The following is a 15,065-nucleotide window of genomic DNA, read 5'->3' on the forward strand; positions in this document are numbered from 1 at the left end:
GAGTGGTGAGTTGATGTTCGGAGGTGAGAATCCCTTAGGTGAATCTTGCTGCCTCCAAGAATGATATGTTTAGAATACCTTCAGGAAGGACATATGGGGAGCCTTCATATTACTCTTCAGCACAACTCCAAGATGGGAGAAGACTGGCAAGGGAGCAGTGATTTGAAAAAGCCTCCGAGGTGGAACAGATCACAAAGACACGCATGAAATGTGCATCAACAACGTGACACTTGCAAAAAAGGCAGATGTTTTGGGCATATACAAAGCTAGGGATAAATCCTGAGGCGCATCACCTAGCGTTTTCCATCTCTTTAGCACTGGTAATGTGAATATGAGGCCTAGCAGTGGGCACTAGATATCAAGAAAAATGTGAACCAGCTGGAGAGAGTTCAGAGGAGAACAACTGGAACATGTATCCATGAAGTCACCTGTGAGGAAAGATCACAAGAATTGGTGTTTTTTAACTGGTGGAAGACAGAGGAGACCCATGAAAGTTGCTAGCGTTGCATCATCTTTTTTTTAAATACACTTCAGGGATTCAATCTTTTATTTTTATCCTCCAGGAGTGGGAGAAATAATATGGGGTTGAAACCACAGGCTGTGGAGCTCTAGGTTAGTATCTCCAGCGGTGAAGATTTCAAAGTGCGAGAATAGATTGCCGTGGGATGGTGTGAAAAATTGTACTACTGGAGTTTTAAAATAGATTAAACCAGCAGCTGTCAAGACCGGTTTAGACATGGTAGATCCTCCCTGGGAGAAGGGGCCGGATGAGCAGGGCTCACCGGGTTCCTCCCGCAGCGACCCTGTGGGATTCAGGTTAGCAGTCTGGGGCCCTTAGAAGCACAGATGTGGTCACAGTTCACCGAGTCTGGCCATTGCCAACGTTCCTCAGCAATGCGTTTTTGTAGGGTCGTCGTTTCCCCCCCCCCCCCCAGTTCCAAGGGGAACTTCAATCTGCAGATTTTTTTTCCTGCTTTTGCTGTTGAGCAAAACTAAAACTCTTGTTTTGGGAGGAGACCTTTCTGGTTTACTTTTAGCCAACCAAAGTTTTCTTGTTGATTAATAACAAGCCTTCAGTTCGTCTACATCGTGTGCCCTACCGGCAGAAACATGTACTTTTAAATAACTGGTAGTGACCGTGTGATTGTAACGTGGAGTCACACCTTCTGCGAGACCAGGAATAAGGACCTCTCTCTGCAAACACCGCTGCTTAGACGGTGAGTCTCCAAACCGCCTAGACTAACTCTTGGTACACCTTTTATCTCGTTGAAGTGCGTCAGAAACGCCCTAAGCCCTAAGGGAGATAGCGCTTCTCTCTCTTTTGGAGATGGTGAAACGAGAGTCAAGGTTATTTCTTCCCCCGACAGTGGCGGAGGGGCCGCGGTGCTGGGGGGGGGGGGTCCGCCGGCGGGGCGCAGCACCGCGTCAGCCCCAGCCAACGGTCGCAACGGTCGCGGGGCGGGGCTGGCGCGCCGCCCCTAGGGCGGGGGGCGGGGCGGCGCCGTGAGTGCCGGCCGCTGCCTGGCGCCGACCGCGCAGTGCGGCGGCGGCTCGCGCGCTCCTCGTGCTCATGGCGGCCGGCGGCGGCGGGGCGGGCGATCGGCCCTACGAGCTGGTGGTGTTCGGGGCCTCGGGCTTCACCGGCCAGTTCGTGGTGGAGGAGGTGGCGCGGGCGGCGGCCGGGGGCGAGCTGCGCGGCCCCCTGCGCTGGGCCGTGGCCGGGCGGAGCCGAGACAAGCTGCAGGCGGTGCTGGAGCGGGCGGCCGAGAGGCTGGGTAGGGGCCGCGGCCGGGGGTGGAGGGGGGGGGCGGCCGGGCCGAGGCGAGCCCCGCGGCGGGCGGGCGGGCGGGCGGGGTGGGGGGTGAAGATGCGGGCGGTGACGGCGGTGTGCGGTGCGCAGGGAAGGCGGCGCTCGGCGCGGAGGTGGGCGTGCTGCTGTGCGACGTGGGCGACGAGGGCTCGCTGGCCGCCATGGCGAGGCAGACCCGGCTGGTGCTCGACTGCGTGGGCCCGGTGAGTGGGGGCGGCGGGAGTTTGATGATTCACGTCCCGGAAAGCTGCGCAGCAGTGCAGCGGGCGGGCTTTAATCTTTCGCAGGCGGCAGGAGAAACTAATGGAAAAGAGGAGAGCAGCGTGGTTTTGGCCAAAATGTTCTGTTTGAAGTGTGCTTAGGGGTGAAGAGAGAGCTGAAAAAGCTTCCCCTGGAGACTTTTCGTTTTAAATTCGTGGCCCCTTTAAAAAATGGCAAAATCTGCAGCTCGTGCAGAGTGGATCGAAGTGCAAGAGCTGCAGCTAGGTCATGTCAACATCTGCAAAATTACCGAGAATATGCAGATCGTACTAATGCAAGAACCATAAATCGAGATAAGGTATATCAAATTGTCCTTGCTGATCTTCTGGGAAAAATGCGGCTGAGTACTTTGTGCACTGAACTCAGTTATTAGTGCTTTAGTTCCCTGCACTGTTCCTCCTCTCCCCTCTCCTGCCCCCAGTCCCCCCGCAAAAGAAGTACAGTTATATTTGCCCCATTTAGAAAGCACTAGCTCTCCGATGTTTATTGCTATTGTAGAGACGATAGGTAAAGCAAATCGGGTGGATTGTGTTGTGGTTTTGTTTAGTTTTTGTTACGTGTGGTGTTTTTTCCTTCTGTAGTATAGATTTTTTGGAGAACCTGTGATAAAAGCTTGCGTTGAAAATGGTGCAAGCTGCATTGACATCAGTGGGGAACCTCAGGTATGTGACATCAGAAAAATACTACCTTATGTTAGGGACCTAGAGAAGGAGTCTGGTTAGTATGTTTCATGTTGTTGTTAATACTTTTGGACATGAAGACAAATCCTGTCTCCTGATCTGCAATTTTAAGATGCACTGACTTTAACATGTATTAATTTCAGCATGTATTATTTGTATGGCTTTATTACTTTTAAACAAGAGCTGCCCGGAAACCCTCTGGAAATCAAAAACTTAGGAATTCTACGGTCAGTCTTGGCTGTGATTTCATGTAGGAATTTTGTATAGATCACAATTTTTTGCACTGTTGTGAGGTGTCCGTACCATAATGTAGGAGGAACATGTTTCTGCCTCAGAGATGCTTGTAAATTGTTTGAAGTATGCATAGTATTGTGATAAAGTAAAGTGCTGATGGTTAATATTGGATATTGCCAAATATGGGGTTCTGCTTAAAATACTTGCTGTGATTTTTTTTTTTTTTTTTTTAGTTTCTGGAAGGAATGTACCTGAAATACAATGAAAAAGCTGCAGAAAAGGGAGTATATGTTATTGGAAGCTGTGGCTTTGACTCTATACCAGCAGATATGGGAGTACTGTACACCAGAGACAAGTTGAAAGGTGACTTATTTAAGCCTGACCTTATGCTGAAAAAGAAACCTAGGTTGTTTCTCATCTGGTTTTCTAAAGCTTGTGTGGGAATCTTGTGTGGGAACGCTTTCACTCTCTTTCTGCCTCTCTTTACCAGTTTACCAGTTTCAGCCAGATCTGATACATGAAAATTTGAAAGGAAATCACATTTGTATTAGATTTGAGGAAATTAGTGATTAGATGGAGGAGGGATTCAAATTAATATCAGTCACTGAGAGAACAGAACCTTCGCTTGTCAGACATGGGCGGTTCAGTCGGCATGTAGGCATCCCTTGGCAAGCCTCAGCGTGCTGCCTCCTGTGGGGTGAGGATTTTGTGAGGAGGAGGCAGGGGGGACAGAGGAGGGCTAGGGGAAAGGGAATGCAGATTAGTGAGTAATCAGGTTTCGTAAGTCGTCTTTTTGTACTGCGAGCACAGGTTGTAGATCGCACCAAATGCCTCTCCTTCTGACTTTCCATTGGAAGGACCAGTAAGAGTACCCAAATGTATGACTCTCCATATATGTACTATTAAAACTGTTATTAAGTAGGATTGCTTTTCATTGGAGTGTATCAATTTTCAGTTTATTGAAACTTAATCTGTAGGAAAATCTGGTTTGAGGGAGAAGAGGCAGGGAAATAAGTATATGATTGTTCGTGGGTTTTTATAATTTGACGTCTGATGCTTATTTTGAGTAAAGATGTCTCTTATCTCTTTCTTAACTTTCTAGTATTACCACCTTTCTGTCTAGTTTGTTACATTTAAATTTGCCCTTTCAGGAACAGTTCTTTAATTGCAGAAGGAGCTGAGCAAAGCGAAAGAAAGCAGAATTTTGAGGAGTTTTGTTTAGCTGTGCGTTACAACTGAGCGTCCTTTGCAAAGCATAAGACGAAAAATGTTGGGATACGTTGATTTTTGTAGTAAGGTCTACCAAACTCCCTAAGTTTGTGTACCTTTTCACAGCTGGCTTCATCATTTATTTCAAAACTTGGAAAAAAACTAAATATGGCTCTTGATACTCTTTTTTTCTTTTTTTTTTCACTGATTTTTTCGATTGATTGTTCTCATTAACTAGATTTAAAAAATGCAATATTTAATGAGTAAAGATAATATTAATGACCCTTACTGAAATACTTTGCTTATGAAATTTGATAACTAAAATAGCCATGGTACTTAATCTTAGTTTATTTCAGTTGAAGATAAAGATTTGATTCTGCCTCTTCAACTAGTGATGTCGGTGCTCTGTCAGATGAGTCTGTCAGAGTGTACTCTGTGAACTAGTATGACTCTGTATCCCAAGCAATATTTTCTACTCTGTTAAAGGTACCTTAACGGCCGTCGAAAGTTTCTTGACAGTGAAATCTGGACCTGAGGTTAGTTGCTTTACACTGTCTTAGAAACTCAAAGGTATTTGTGATAACACACCTGTAGCCCCTTTGAAGAACTATGATTTCATTAATTCAGACCAAGGAACAAACTGGCAGCTCTTTGATAAGTCTAAGGACTGTTTTTTGTTTTTTGGTTTTTTTTGTTTGTTTGTTTGTTTGTTTTTTTAAAGAAGGTGGTAAAAGTATCCCAAGCAAACAGCTGTTTGTAAGGCTCATTAGCATGGGCTGTCTGCGTGAAATTAGTTGTGTTAAGCTGTTTCAAGAATTGATGAGTTTCTGCAGATGATTTATTTGCAGAGAGATGTGGGAAGGATCCATATACAGGTAAACTATAACAGATATCAAGTGTTGCCAGCAATCCCAGTGTTTGGCTGGGTTTTTCTTTGGTTGGTTGGGTTTCTTGGTACAGTTGGTAGTGCATACAATCATGAGACGTTATCATAGCAGTAATAATTCCTTGTGTCAGCTCACTATTAAAACAGTACCTCAAACCTTTAGATACTGAATTAATTACTGTTTCACTATTTCACCAGGGATCTTGTATACATGATGGGACCTGGAAGTCAGCTGTTTATGGCCTTTCAGATCAAGACAATCTGAAGAAGCTTCGAAAACAGATAGGATATACCCCTGTTCCTGTAGTTGGTGCAAAACTTAAAAGAAGGTATAAGAATCTTAAGATGTCAAACATGTGGTCTTCTAACAGTTCTAGTATTTATTATATATGTTATGATACATACTACCAAGTACTAAAGAGATGCATTTAAGATGCGAGTAAAACATGCACACATATCTTCAATGCTATTAGATAAACAAATTAGTAAACCTGAACATATACACTTATATTTCACTGAAAAAGAATATGCATTAGTATTTACTGGCTCTCAGAGCTTCTTGTTCTAAAAGCCTTTTAGAGATACAGCAAATTTTTGAGTTTGATTTCAGAAGTGGTCAGTAGAAAGGGAAAACCAAATGGGAGGAAAATGTTCTTTTCAGTACCGGGTTCATCGTGGCTACAGTGTGTGGATTTTGAGTTGAGTCAGGAATAAACTGGAATCACTGTCTTTCTTTGCTTGAACTTAGTGAAAAGAGATAATGCCTTAAAAATGCTTGCGAGAAAGCCAGTATTGGTAGTGTCGTTATGAACATCTTTTTCTGTTTGCATGAACATTTGAACATCGTTTCTGAATGTTTTTTTCTGTTTGCAGAGGACTTGTGTTTTACAGTCAGGAATTCAAAGAGTATTCCATTCCGTTCATGGGATCTGACGTTTCTGTTGTGAAACGGTCTCAGCGTTATTTGCACACACAGTTGCAGGAAACGCCTGTAAGTTACTGTTATTAGTATACTGTATCTTCATTATCATTTTCAGGGCTTCCTTCCTTTATGTAGTAACAATTCCTTGTGCAGGATCTGTGTAGCAGGGTTTCTGTCGTTAGATAGATAATAATGAGGTGCAACGTGCTTTTGCTCCTGTTAGGAAGGAGGCTTGTTCTATTGATCACCTTTTGGAAGTTGCTTGACCTGATGTGGTCCAGGTTCTTTCGGATGCTCTAGTTTGTTTAATTGTACCTAATATGCTACTTGATGAGTTTGCTTTTTGCTGCTAGCATGATGGTTCCTAAGAGTCTCTTGCTTTTGTAGTGTTTTCATGCAGTTTGATTTCTAGGTAGGCGCTTGTAGGGGATGGAAGCCTTGGGCACAGCAATGTGCGAAAGGCAGGCTTCACAGTTTTAGGGAATGGCAATGTAGCATAGGCCCACAAAGCTGAAGGCTCAGGGCTTTGTTTTGCCATAGCGTTTGCCCAAACAAGGACAACAGAGTTGTGTTAAGCACTGAGGTATTTTAGTAAATGCATCTTACAGTGTAATACAGCATTCTTATACCGACCATAAGTAATTTTGCACCTCGGGTAGCCTTTGAAGTCAGTCATGTCGCTTATCATCTCTGGACTAACTTGCTTTAGCAGATGCATGGCATGCAGTCAATCATAACAATGAACTGTGTCAAATAAGGCATCTTTATCGTGTTGTGTGGCTATATGTTTGCTCCTGAACACAATTCAAAATGTATGTATGTTGTGTATGATCCATGATGTATAGTCTGAGGGTTTTATTTTAATGTTTGATGTGCCGAATCAGAATTCCGTACAGATCAGAGGATTACCAGAATTTTTACACTCAGATTTTTTGTGGAAGCACTGGAGGATATTCTCAGGATTTATCAGACTTGGATATGCTTAGTTTTCAGGTGACTGCAGTTGATCATTTGTATGTTGAGCTTTCTTTAGCTGTATGTTCATTTTATACCATGGAGAGCTTGAATAGCATTTCATTTTTAAACAGCTAAACTGGCCTGTCACTTCTGCTGCCAATAGTCACAATAGGAAGCAGGATTTGAAGCCTTTCTTGTCCTGTCCTGATGTTCAAAATCAGTGCTGATAACTGGTTTTGTTCTCAGAAGAACCTACGAGGTATAGCCATCAACCATTTTTATACCACTGAATCCTGGAAAACTGCGAGTAATTTCTGCAGTTCTTGTGTATACAGTAGTTTACATGAAAAAATGAAAATAATTACGTCGGACATCTAAGTGGTTGCTCTGTGCCACGGGTAACTGCATGACTGAATTGAAGTAAAAATAAGTTATGTAATGCAATATTTTTAATGAATATACAGTAAAATATTCAGATATGTTTCCTGTGTTGTGTGCACTTTTTTAAAAAGTGCAGGAAGAAAACACATTTAATTCTGTACTTGTGCGGAAGTTTTTTGGTGATACCTGTGGAGCTTTTAAGGGCATCATAATCGCAGTCTGTGTAACAGTATGTCAGGTCAGTGTAGTTTAATAAACATTGTGGCAAAGAGGTTATGTGCTCCTGGTTTGTATCTGGACTCTTTGATGCTTGGGTCTCTGGCATGCAGAGTACAGGCAACATGAAGAGAAGAACATCACTGCTGGTGGAAAATAGGATGTTTAGTTTTTGTTTGCCATAGTTTCCTGAGAGGAGACCAGTACTAGGGACATCTAGAGGAGCTGTACAGAATCAGCAGCACCAATTAAGACATAGATGGCAAACAGCGCTCTAAAAATATACTTGGGGCTGTTAATAAGAAAGGCGTGCCATCACTACTCCAGAATTCTGAAATAAGGTCTCAGTTTCTCTTAAACTAAAGCATAAAGAGGAGGAAAGGAAGTATAGCTTAAAACAAGCCTGAAATCAGATCCCAGAAGATGTCTTTCTATAAAGTTTTCCGCTCTTGTTTACCATACTCCATTTCTGTTCTATAGCTGTATCCTCTTCTTGCTATGAATTATAAAGTGAAACATTATTCAAAGAGTCGTTTAGAACTGAGATTCTTGTTTAAGGTCCTCTTCAAATAGCTATGTACTGTATGAAAAAAACTGCATCCTAATTTTGGGATGAATTAATTTTAGAAATGAATCAGTGTAAAAAATTTGAATGCAATCTGTCACTGCAAATTTGTTTTTGCCATAGGTACAGTATGCTGCTTATGCAAACGTGGGTGGTCTTGGCTCTGTTATGAAGCTGATGTTGGCAGGCATCTTGTTTCTTCTTCTTGTGAAATTTAGCTTTGGAAGAAAACTTCTGATAAAAGTAAGTGTTTAAAACACAAAAGACTTCAGTGGTTCGAGATTTTTCCTTTAGTTTAGTGTTGGTCTTTTTTTTTCCTCTCCTATTATATAGTACCCAGAATTTTTCTCTGCTGGACGTTTCTCAAAGAAAGGACCAACACAGAAACAGGTAACTATCTGTCCTCCATCCAGGTTAATGAGTAAATCTGTAAGTTACGCTACTAGTGGAATAGTAATCTGGAGCCCACCACTTAGTCTGAGAGAAATTAATTGTTTCTAAATACATTCTGTACACCTGTTCACCTAGCTTTGCATATTTAAATAGTCATGCCTCCTGTCATTAGATATCAAAGTATATGAAACCCATATAACAAAAATGGATCATATAGCTGGGCCTGTTTTACTTACTTGGATGGCTCACAGTACGCAAAATATCAAAGGTGACGGCAGAGGGAGACTGAGTAGCAAAAAACCCAGTGCTGAGAAAATAAACGAACTTTAGAAAGAATAATAGTTCCAGCAAAGGAAAAGTGATTAGTATATCCACATTATTTAAATCAGATTGTACCTTTCTAGCAATAACTCAAAAGAACCAGTCTCACTTTTAGATGTGTTACAGTACTTGGCATTTACATTATTACTTCTGGTTGTGTGACAGAAGTCAGCTATGGTGTTGGTGAATGCACTTCTTGTCTTGTCCACTACAGATGGATGAAACCTCCTTTACAATGACGTTTTTTGGTGAGGGATACAGTGAGGGGCAAGATCCCCAGAAAGGCAAACCAAATGTAAAGATCTGCACCCAAGTGAAAGGACCAGGTAAGTATGTTAGTAGTAGGAAACTGCTTCTGTATCACATTTCCTATTCCTGATACGGCTTTAAGCTGCTACCAGGGCCATTCCCTTCTCCCTAGTGGAGCAATTGCAACATAGACAAAAGTCAGCTGGCTGCTGCCTTGAGAGTATTACCTTAGATACTAGCATGGACTGTGACTTGTTTTGAAGTAGCTAACTAGTGTGTATTCTTGTCATGCTCTTCCCTTCTGCTTCCCCCCCATATTAATTTTCATTTTCTCAGAGTGGAGCAGTAAAGGGAGAGTGTCTTAAGGGTACTCTTCAGTTATTGCAATCTGGGCTTATTACCTGTCTGTTTGTTACCAGTCCCCTGTGAGTGACCCTAAACTGATCTGATAAAAATCTCATTTCTAGCTGTATCACACTTGTGTTCAGCTCATCCTTTTGAAGGGGGAGATCACCTGAAGTTCTGGAGACAAAGCAAGAATGGATGTTCAGAAAGGAGTTAATGAAGCATAGCTGCTTTAAGTATCTGGATATGTAACTGAATGTGGCAGTCTTGCCTATCCTGTGCTTGAGTTCAGCCTTTCTGATGCAAAGCTTTTGTTGCAACGGAGAGGCTTCTGACAGTGTGAGGTGATCACTTACTTATGATTGTTGTGTGGTCATAGGCCTGTATTTGAAACAGGCATTTGTCCAGATTGGATCTTAAGGACTTCCACAGCTAATGGGGATGATTGCCAGGCAGAAACATTTTTCTCAAATGGGGATGGCTGTGTAATTACCAAAGATAAGATGATTCTTCAACATGCAATATGTAAGAAAGAGCAAGTTAGGATTATGACTCCTACATTTCAACACTCTGTATAAATCTTTTTCTTTTTTTTTTTTTTGCCAGAGCCTGGCTATATTGCTACACCAATTGCAATGGTTCAAGCAGCGGTGGCTCTGCTGGAAGATGCAGCTTGTCTGCCTGCACAGTAAGTATTTCCCTGTGCAGAACAGCATGAGCTAACTTCAAGTTACTGTGCACATGTTCTTCTTTGAAAATACAGATCTTAACCCTTTGGACTTTTGTGTTACCTCACCTAAATGAAAGCACTATTAAACAGAATTCTTGCTATGCAAGGGGGTGATACTTCACTGCAACTTGTTTTAAAACTGGTTACTCCTTCATCTGCCTTCCAATTTGAAAGGATGAAGACATAGTTTTTTAGTTCCACTATTGCAGCATCTGTTGCATTAGTTTCTGTCTTATCGGACAATGGCAAGGTTTCTGTGAAGTTTTCTGGATGCAGAAATGAACCTATGACTATATCCAGCTTGCCAAGTTCCTCATATGCTCTCTCCTGTGGGACAAAGTGGCTTTTTCTTTTCTAGGCAGGGAAACAGATCTTTATGAAAGTATTACTCCGTCACTGTGCCGCTAATGTTTTTTTTTCATTTGATTTTCTTTAACAGAGGTGGTGTATATTCTCCAGGAGCTGCTTTCTCTAAAACAAAACTGATTGATCGCCTCAACAAACGTGGCATGGAGTTCTCTGTTATTAGCAAGCCTGAAGTCTGAAGTCGAACCCTAACTGCATGACCTAACATGTGGGTCTAATTCCAAAAAAAGCTCATTTGGATGTTAACAGCTAATCATAAGATAATGAGTTTAACTGTACTGTTGGTTACAGCAGACATGGGGAAAAAATTGAGTTAAGAATAATAGTAGTTGCTATAGTGAGACAACCCATAAAGGGTACTGAGTTTTAATTCATGAACATACCTGATTAATCACTGACTTAGTATTAGTTCCAGAATTTTGCTTAATACCTTTCAGCTGAAGTTGCAGAGCAGCAGCATAAGTTTAGAATTACTAATGCAACCACTAGAGAATCTACTTGACAGTTAACCACAGCCTTTCCCCCCCACCCCCAAATATTTAAAGCAAGCAGGCCCTAACAAGTGCCTTAGCAGTTACTCTTCGTGCCTGTTTGGGATAGGCACTATTACTTAACTGTCATGTTCTTATTTTTAAAGCTTTAGTATCCATAGTGAAACAAAAGCATAGTTTTAATTTCTAAGAGTTTAAGGAGTCTTCCCCCTCCTCCCCCCCAGGTTAGTTTAAAGATCAGCTGACTGCACTGCTGTCTTAGTTTGTTGACTTTCAGCCATACTCGTTTTCCTCCAGTGAGCTGTACTTAAAAAAAGAAAAGAGAGAGAGAGAGAGAGAGAGAGAAGACACAGAGGGTGGGGCTTGTCAGTATGACCTTACTGTAATATAGGGCTAGCTGAAGACCCAGTGAGGTTTCATCCTGTAAAGGGAACAAGTCATTCTAGTAGATTAGGTTCAATGTGCAAGGCAGCATCGAGAAAACACACACAGTTGCAGTTTAACTGTTTCAAGTAGCAGACGTGTTAAGGTAGTATATATGAAGTTTAGCTATTTCAAGTTCTGAACTGTGCTAAAGCAAGCTCCACACTTGTTTGTAAAGATTAAATTACTTCTTGCTAAGTCTATATGTGGCCCTTTGTAATGTGGTTGGACAATAACTCACCTAGCAAAAAAAAAAAAACAACACACACACATATATACACACACACACACACATATATATTGTCAGAACAGTTCTGATAACTTGCCCTTGCAGCTTGCTAAGATGTAATAGAGCACTGTTACAGAGTAGGCATTTCAGAAATACGAAAAATTTGTTTTTTAATCGTCTTAGCCCGAATCAGATATAATTAATGTTTGTTTTTTTTTTTTAAGTGGACTGATGCATGGTAAACAAATATGCTAAGGGAGTGGGCAAAACATTTGCGTTGAGTATGTCGTCTATACTGTGCTCATTACAGAATTTAATGACAAACAAAACTCACCTGTACTCAGATGTGTTCTTAGAAGTGGCTCCTCAAGATCTGCTATGTGCTGTACATTCCCCGCTTCTTCTTAACTATAACAGCTACGTCACTTTTAAGCTTGCAAATGGTAGACTCAAATTGTTTCCCAAAATCGTTTATCAGCTGTGACTGTCTCTCTGTAAAAAGACGTAGTACCTGCAGATTATCTTCCTGCTAAAACATAATAAAGGGAATGAGTTAGGATCAACGTGCATACCATTTTTTTGTTTATACAGCAAAGACTACCTGATGGTCTTGCAGGTTAACTAAGGTGGTAACTGAGTAAAAGGGGAGGGAACTAACAGAACAAGCCACAACCTCATAAACTAAAATTAGGATCATAGTAGCATGTTCTGTTGCCACAGCAAATTAGCACATGACAGCTGGAATGATGTGCTTGGAAACCAAGCACTGCTTTTTCTCCTGGCCAAATAAGTTGCAGCACTTGCTCTCCTGCAGGAACAGCTGTAGGAATTAAGCAGGACACAAGCTGCATAAGGCTTAAGAGCCACAGGTGGGCTACCATATGTTAGCTTCATAACTAGCCTCAACTGTTTGTTTGTGCCATTTGGCAACATATTTTTGATGTGCATTCCCCACTCCTGATGAGCTTCAGAAAAACAGTGTCTCATTTTCTAAGCAGGCAAGGAGACTTACTGAATATTGAGTCGCTCACAGTCTAAAAGTTGGTTTGCATCATGCTGCTGAAGAAGCTGACCATGTGTGTGTGCACACATGTGCTGAAGCTTCATTTTTTGACTTACTTAAATTTGTCAGAGCCTGAAATAAGGGCTTACATAAATTAAAAAACAAATGCAAAAAAAAAAAAAACCCATCCTGGAAAGCAAATATATGAAGGTGCTGGCAAGTCAACTTCTTACAAGCGCTAAGTTGACACCCAGCTAAATACTGTTTCTTTCAACAGGCCTGGTTAAAGTAAAGTATTCCTTTTCCAACAGGCAAACATTTCTGTAGAGAAGCTTGCCTTTGTGCTGACCATGCTCAACTTTTTTTAGTGTTACAACCAGCATATCAGACTACCTAGTCTGCAGGCCTTAACAGCACCTTGGGTGCTGTACAAAATGCATGGAAACAAGGCATCTCACTCCAGGACCAAAAAAAAGAAATGTAGCAAGAAAGAGACAAAACCAATGATACCTCCATTTTCAGATTGCTAAAACTAGCACAAAATTTCTTGGAATCAGAAAGGTGCCTCCTATGTTTAAAATGCTGTGGGAGGCTTACGTACCGGTGGCCTGGAGTGCTTCAACTGAAGGACTTGCTGTCTGACTATGTTCATGTTTTGATAGAAGATTTTAAGGGCCTTAGCAAATTCCGCATCGCAGCTGGTCCGAGGACTGTGCATCGCCTCAGTTCCTCTCAGTGACAGAGACTGTTTCGTCATCCTAATTGTCTTGGTGGGTGACTCTGATTGCATCGCTAAAATGCAAGATATTTTTATTAATAAAATAAAGTTCAAACTGGTAAACAAAAAAATTAATCCTGAATTTACTGCCATTGAAAGTAAGTGATTGATAGTCTTATTCCCTTTGTCAGATGGGAAAAAAAAATCAGTGGGATATAAACCAGCTCTCTACAGCCTGCCTCCTGAGGCACTACGGGTAAATGAGAGAACTCTAGCAAAAGCATGAAATAGACACTTGTGACAGGCACAGACTTTCATGGTGGCTTGTGTCCCACTTCTTTAGCTTGTCCTTAAGAAGCAAATTGTCTTCTCTTAAAGCTCTGTTGATCTCTCTCAGCAGTTCAGTCTCTTCTTCCATCTGCAGCAGTTTCCTGTACAGTTCGGACACGTGGTTAGCTGGATCCTATTTCAAAAAAAAAAATCCAGTTCAGATTATTGTCCTCAGTTCCTTACTGCTTCCTGTCTAGCAAAAAAAACAACTGTAAAGGGATGTTTTTAATGGAATAGCAGAGCTATTACATTCTTCATGATGCTGGAATTTTGAAAAATTTTTCTGAGGCTTCAGAAGGACATTTTTTTCCTTCAGTTTCATTAGTGCTTTAAACACACAAATATGGGTTTACTATTGCCCCAGCGGCCAATGTTTGCTGGCCTGTTACCATCATACTTCATTAGCAAAAGTGGCAAAAGAATTTCTCCAATTACCAGGGGCAAACATTTTGCTTAATGCTCTCTCTCTAGATGTATGTGTGTGCGTGTGTGTGTGTGTGTGTGTGTGTGTGTGTGAATACACGCACGCACGCACACACACACACACACACACACACACACACACACACACACACAACTATAAAAGTTACTATTTAATTGCTTTGATTTCTCTCATAATCTTTTAATTTCTGATGTAGTTAAATAAGCTGGCAAGGTCAAGAACTGGTTAGAACCCCCAGTACCCGACTGTGGTGCTCCAGCAACTGTATATGAAGCAGTTCTGCAGTGCCACAGCTCACCACGTGCCTCCTGCAGCTGGGCAGTACAACTCTTAGCACCTGACAGGCCCTGTCATCCATGATAGCGTTTCAGTGCAGTACACAGGGAGCTTTTGGGCTCATACAAAGTGCTGTGCTTAATTAGACACCTTCCTGCAACCTTTGGCCACAATATATTCCCATTAAAATCAGGTGTTTTTCCAGAATGCCGTATCAATAATATAAGTGCACTTACCAGGCCAACATCATTTGCAGTCAAAGCTTTAGGATTGTCAACGATAATGGTGCCCTCAGGTGTGAGCAGCAGACCGTCTAGGGAGCAGTCCATCGCTGTGCAACCTTCTGCAGCAGAGCAAAGACAGCGTGGTTAGGAACCTGCCATCACATTCTGCGTTGTTGGTGCCCTTATTGTATGCTGTCTCCAATATTTAAAGCAGCAATAAACACCATCTCTTTCCAAAACTCCTCATTCGTGACAGAAATAATAGCTTTTTCCTTGTAACTTCAACCAAATGCAGTATTTGTATAATGAATCTCATCATTGCAAATGTGTGCTTTCTTATTTTCTGAAAATAGTCACAGCAATTAACTGTAACAGCTAAATTAACAAATTACTGGGAGAATATT

General features: G+C 41.7%; 2 protein-coding genes across 2 annotated transcripts in view; one reads left to right on the plus strand and one right to left on the minus strand.

The window, feature by feature from the left end:
- Positions 1-1,466: 1,466 nt before the first annotated feature.
- Positions 1,467-12,231, plus strand: SCCPDH (saccharopine dehydrogenase (putative)). Its single transcript, XM_068939334.1, has 12 exons — positions 1,467-1,775; positions 1,901-2,013; positions 2,653-2,733; positions 3,219-3,348; positions 4,681-4,730; positions 5,279-5,409; positions 5,954-6,071; positions 8,245-8,364; positions 8,455-8,511; positions 9,050-9,161; positions 10,036-10,117; positions 10,599-12,231. The coding sequence occupies exons 1-12, from the start codon at positions 1,571-1,573 to the stop codon at positions 10,702-10,704; spliced, it is 1,305 nt and encodes a 434-aa protein (XP_068795435.1). The 5' UTR covers positions 1,467-1,570; the 3' UTR covers positions 10,705-12,231.
- The window catches only part of LOC104151724 (Kinesin-like protein KIF28P), a 32,345-nt gene continuing 28,425 nt past the window's right edge, over positions 11,146-15,065 (minus strand). Inside the window, exons 20-21 of the mRNA XM_068939333.1 lie at positions 14,674-14,780; positions 11,146-13,852 (exon numbers count right to left, since the gene is read on the minus strand). Coding sequence (XP_068795434.1) covers positions 13,661-13,852; positions 14,674-14,780 — 299 coding nt within the window. The 3' untranslated portion in view covers positions 11,146-13,660. The remainder of the gene's footprint in view (positions 13,853-14,673; positions 14,781-15,065) is intronic.

Source organism: Struthio camelus, chromosome 3 (genome assembly GCF_040807025.1).
Source record: "Struthio camelus isolate bStrCam1 chromosome 3, bStrCam1.hap1, whole genome shotgun sequence".
Lineage (NCBI taxonomy): Eukaryota > Metazoa > Chordata > Aves > Struthioniformes > Struthionidae > Struthio > Struthio camelus.

What these genes read in the sequence shown, in the direction of transcription:
- SCCPDH (XM_068939334.1), top strand. Translation starts at nt 1,571, where the DNA reads ATGGCGGCCGGCGGCGGCGGGGCGGGCGATCGGCCCTACGAGCTGGTG. An exon ending in GGTGCAAAACTTAAAAGAAG is followed by an intron (nt 5,410 to 5,953) that starts GTATAAGAATCT and finishes TTCTGTTTGCAG; the next exon opens with AGGACTTGTGTTTTACAGTC. An exon ending in CACAGTTGCAGGAAACGCCT is followed by an intron (nt 6,072 to 8,244) that starts GTAAGTTACTGT and finishes TTTTTGCCATAG; the next exon opens with GTACAGTATGCTGCTTATGC.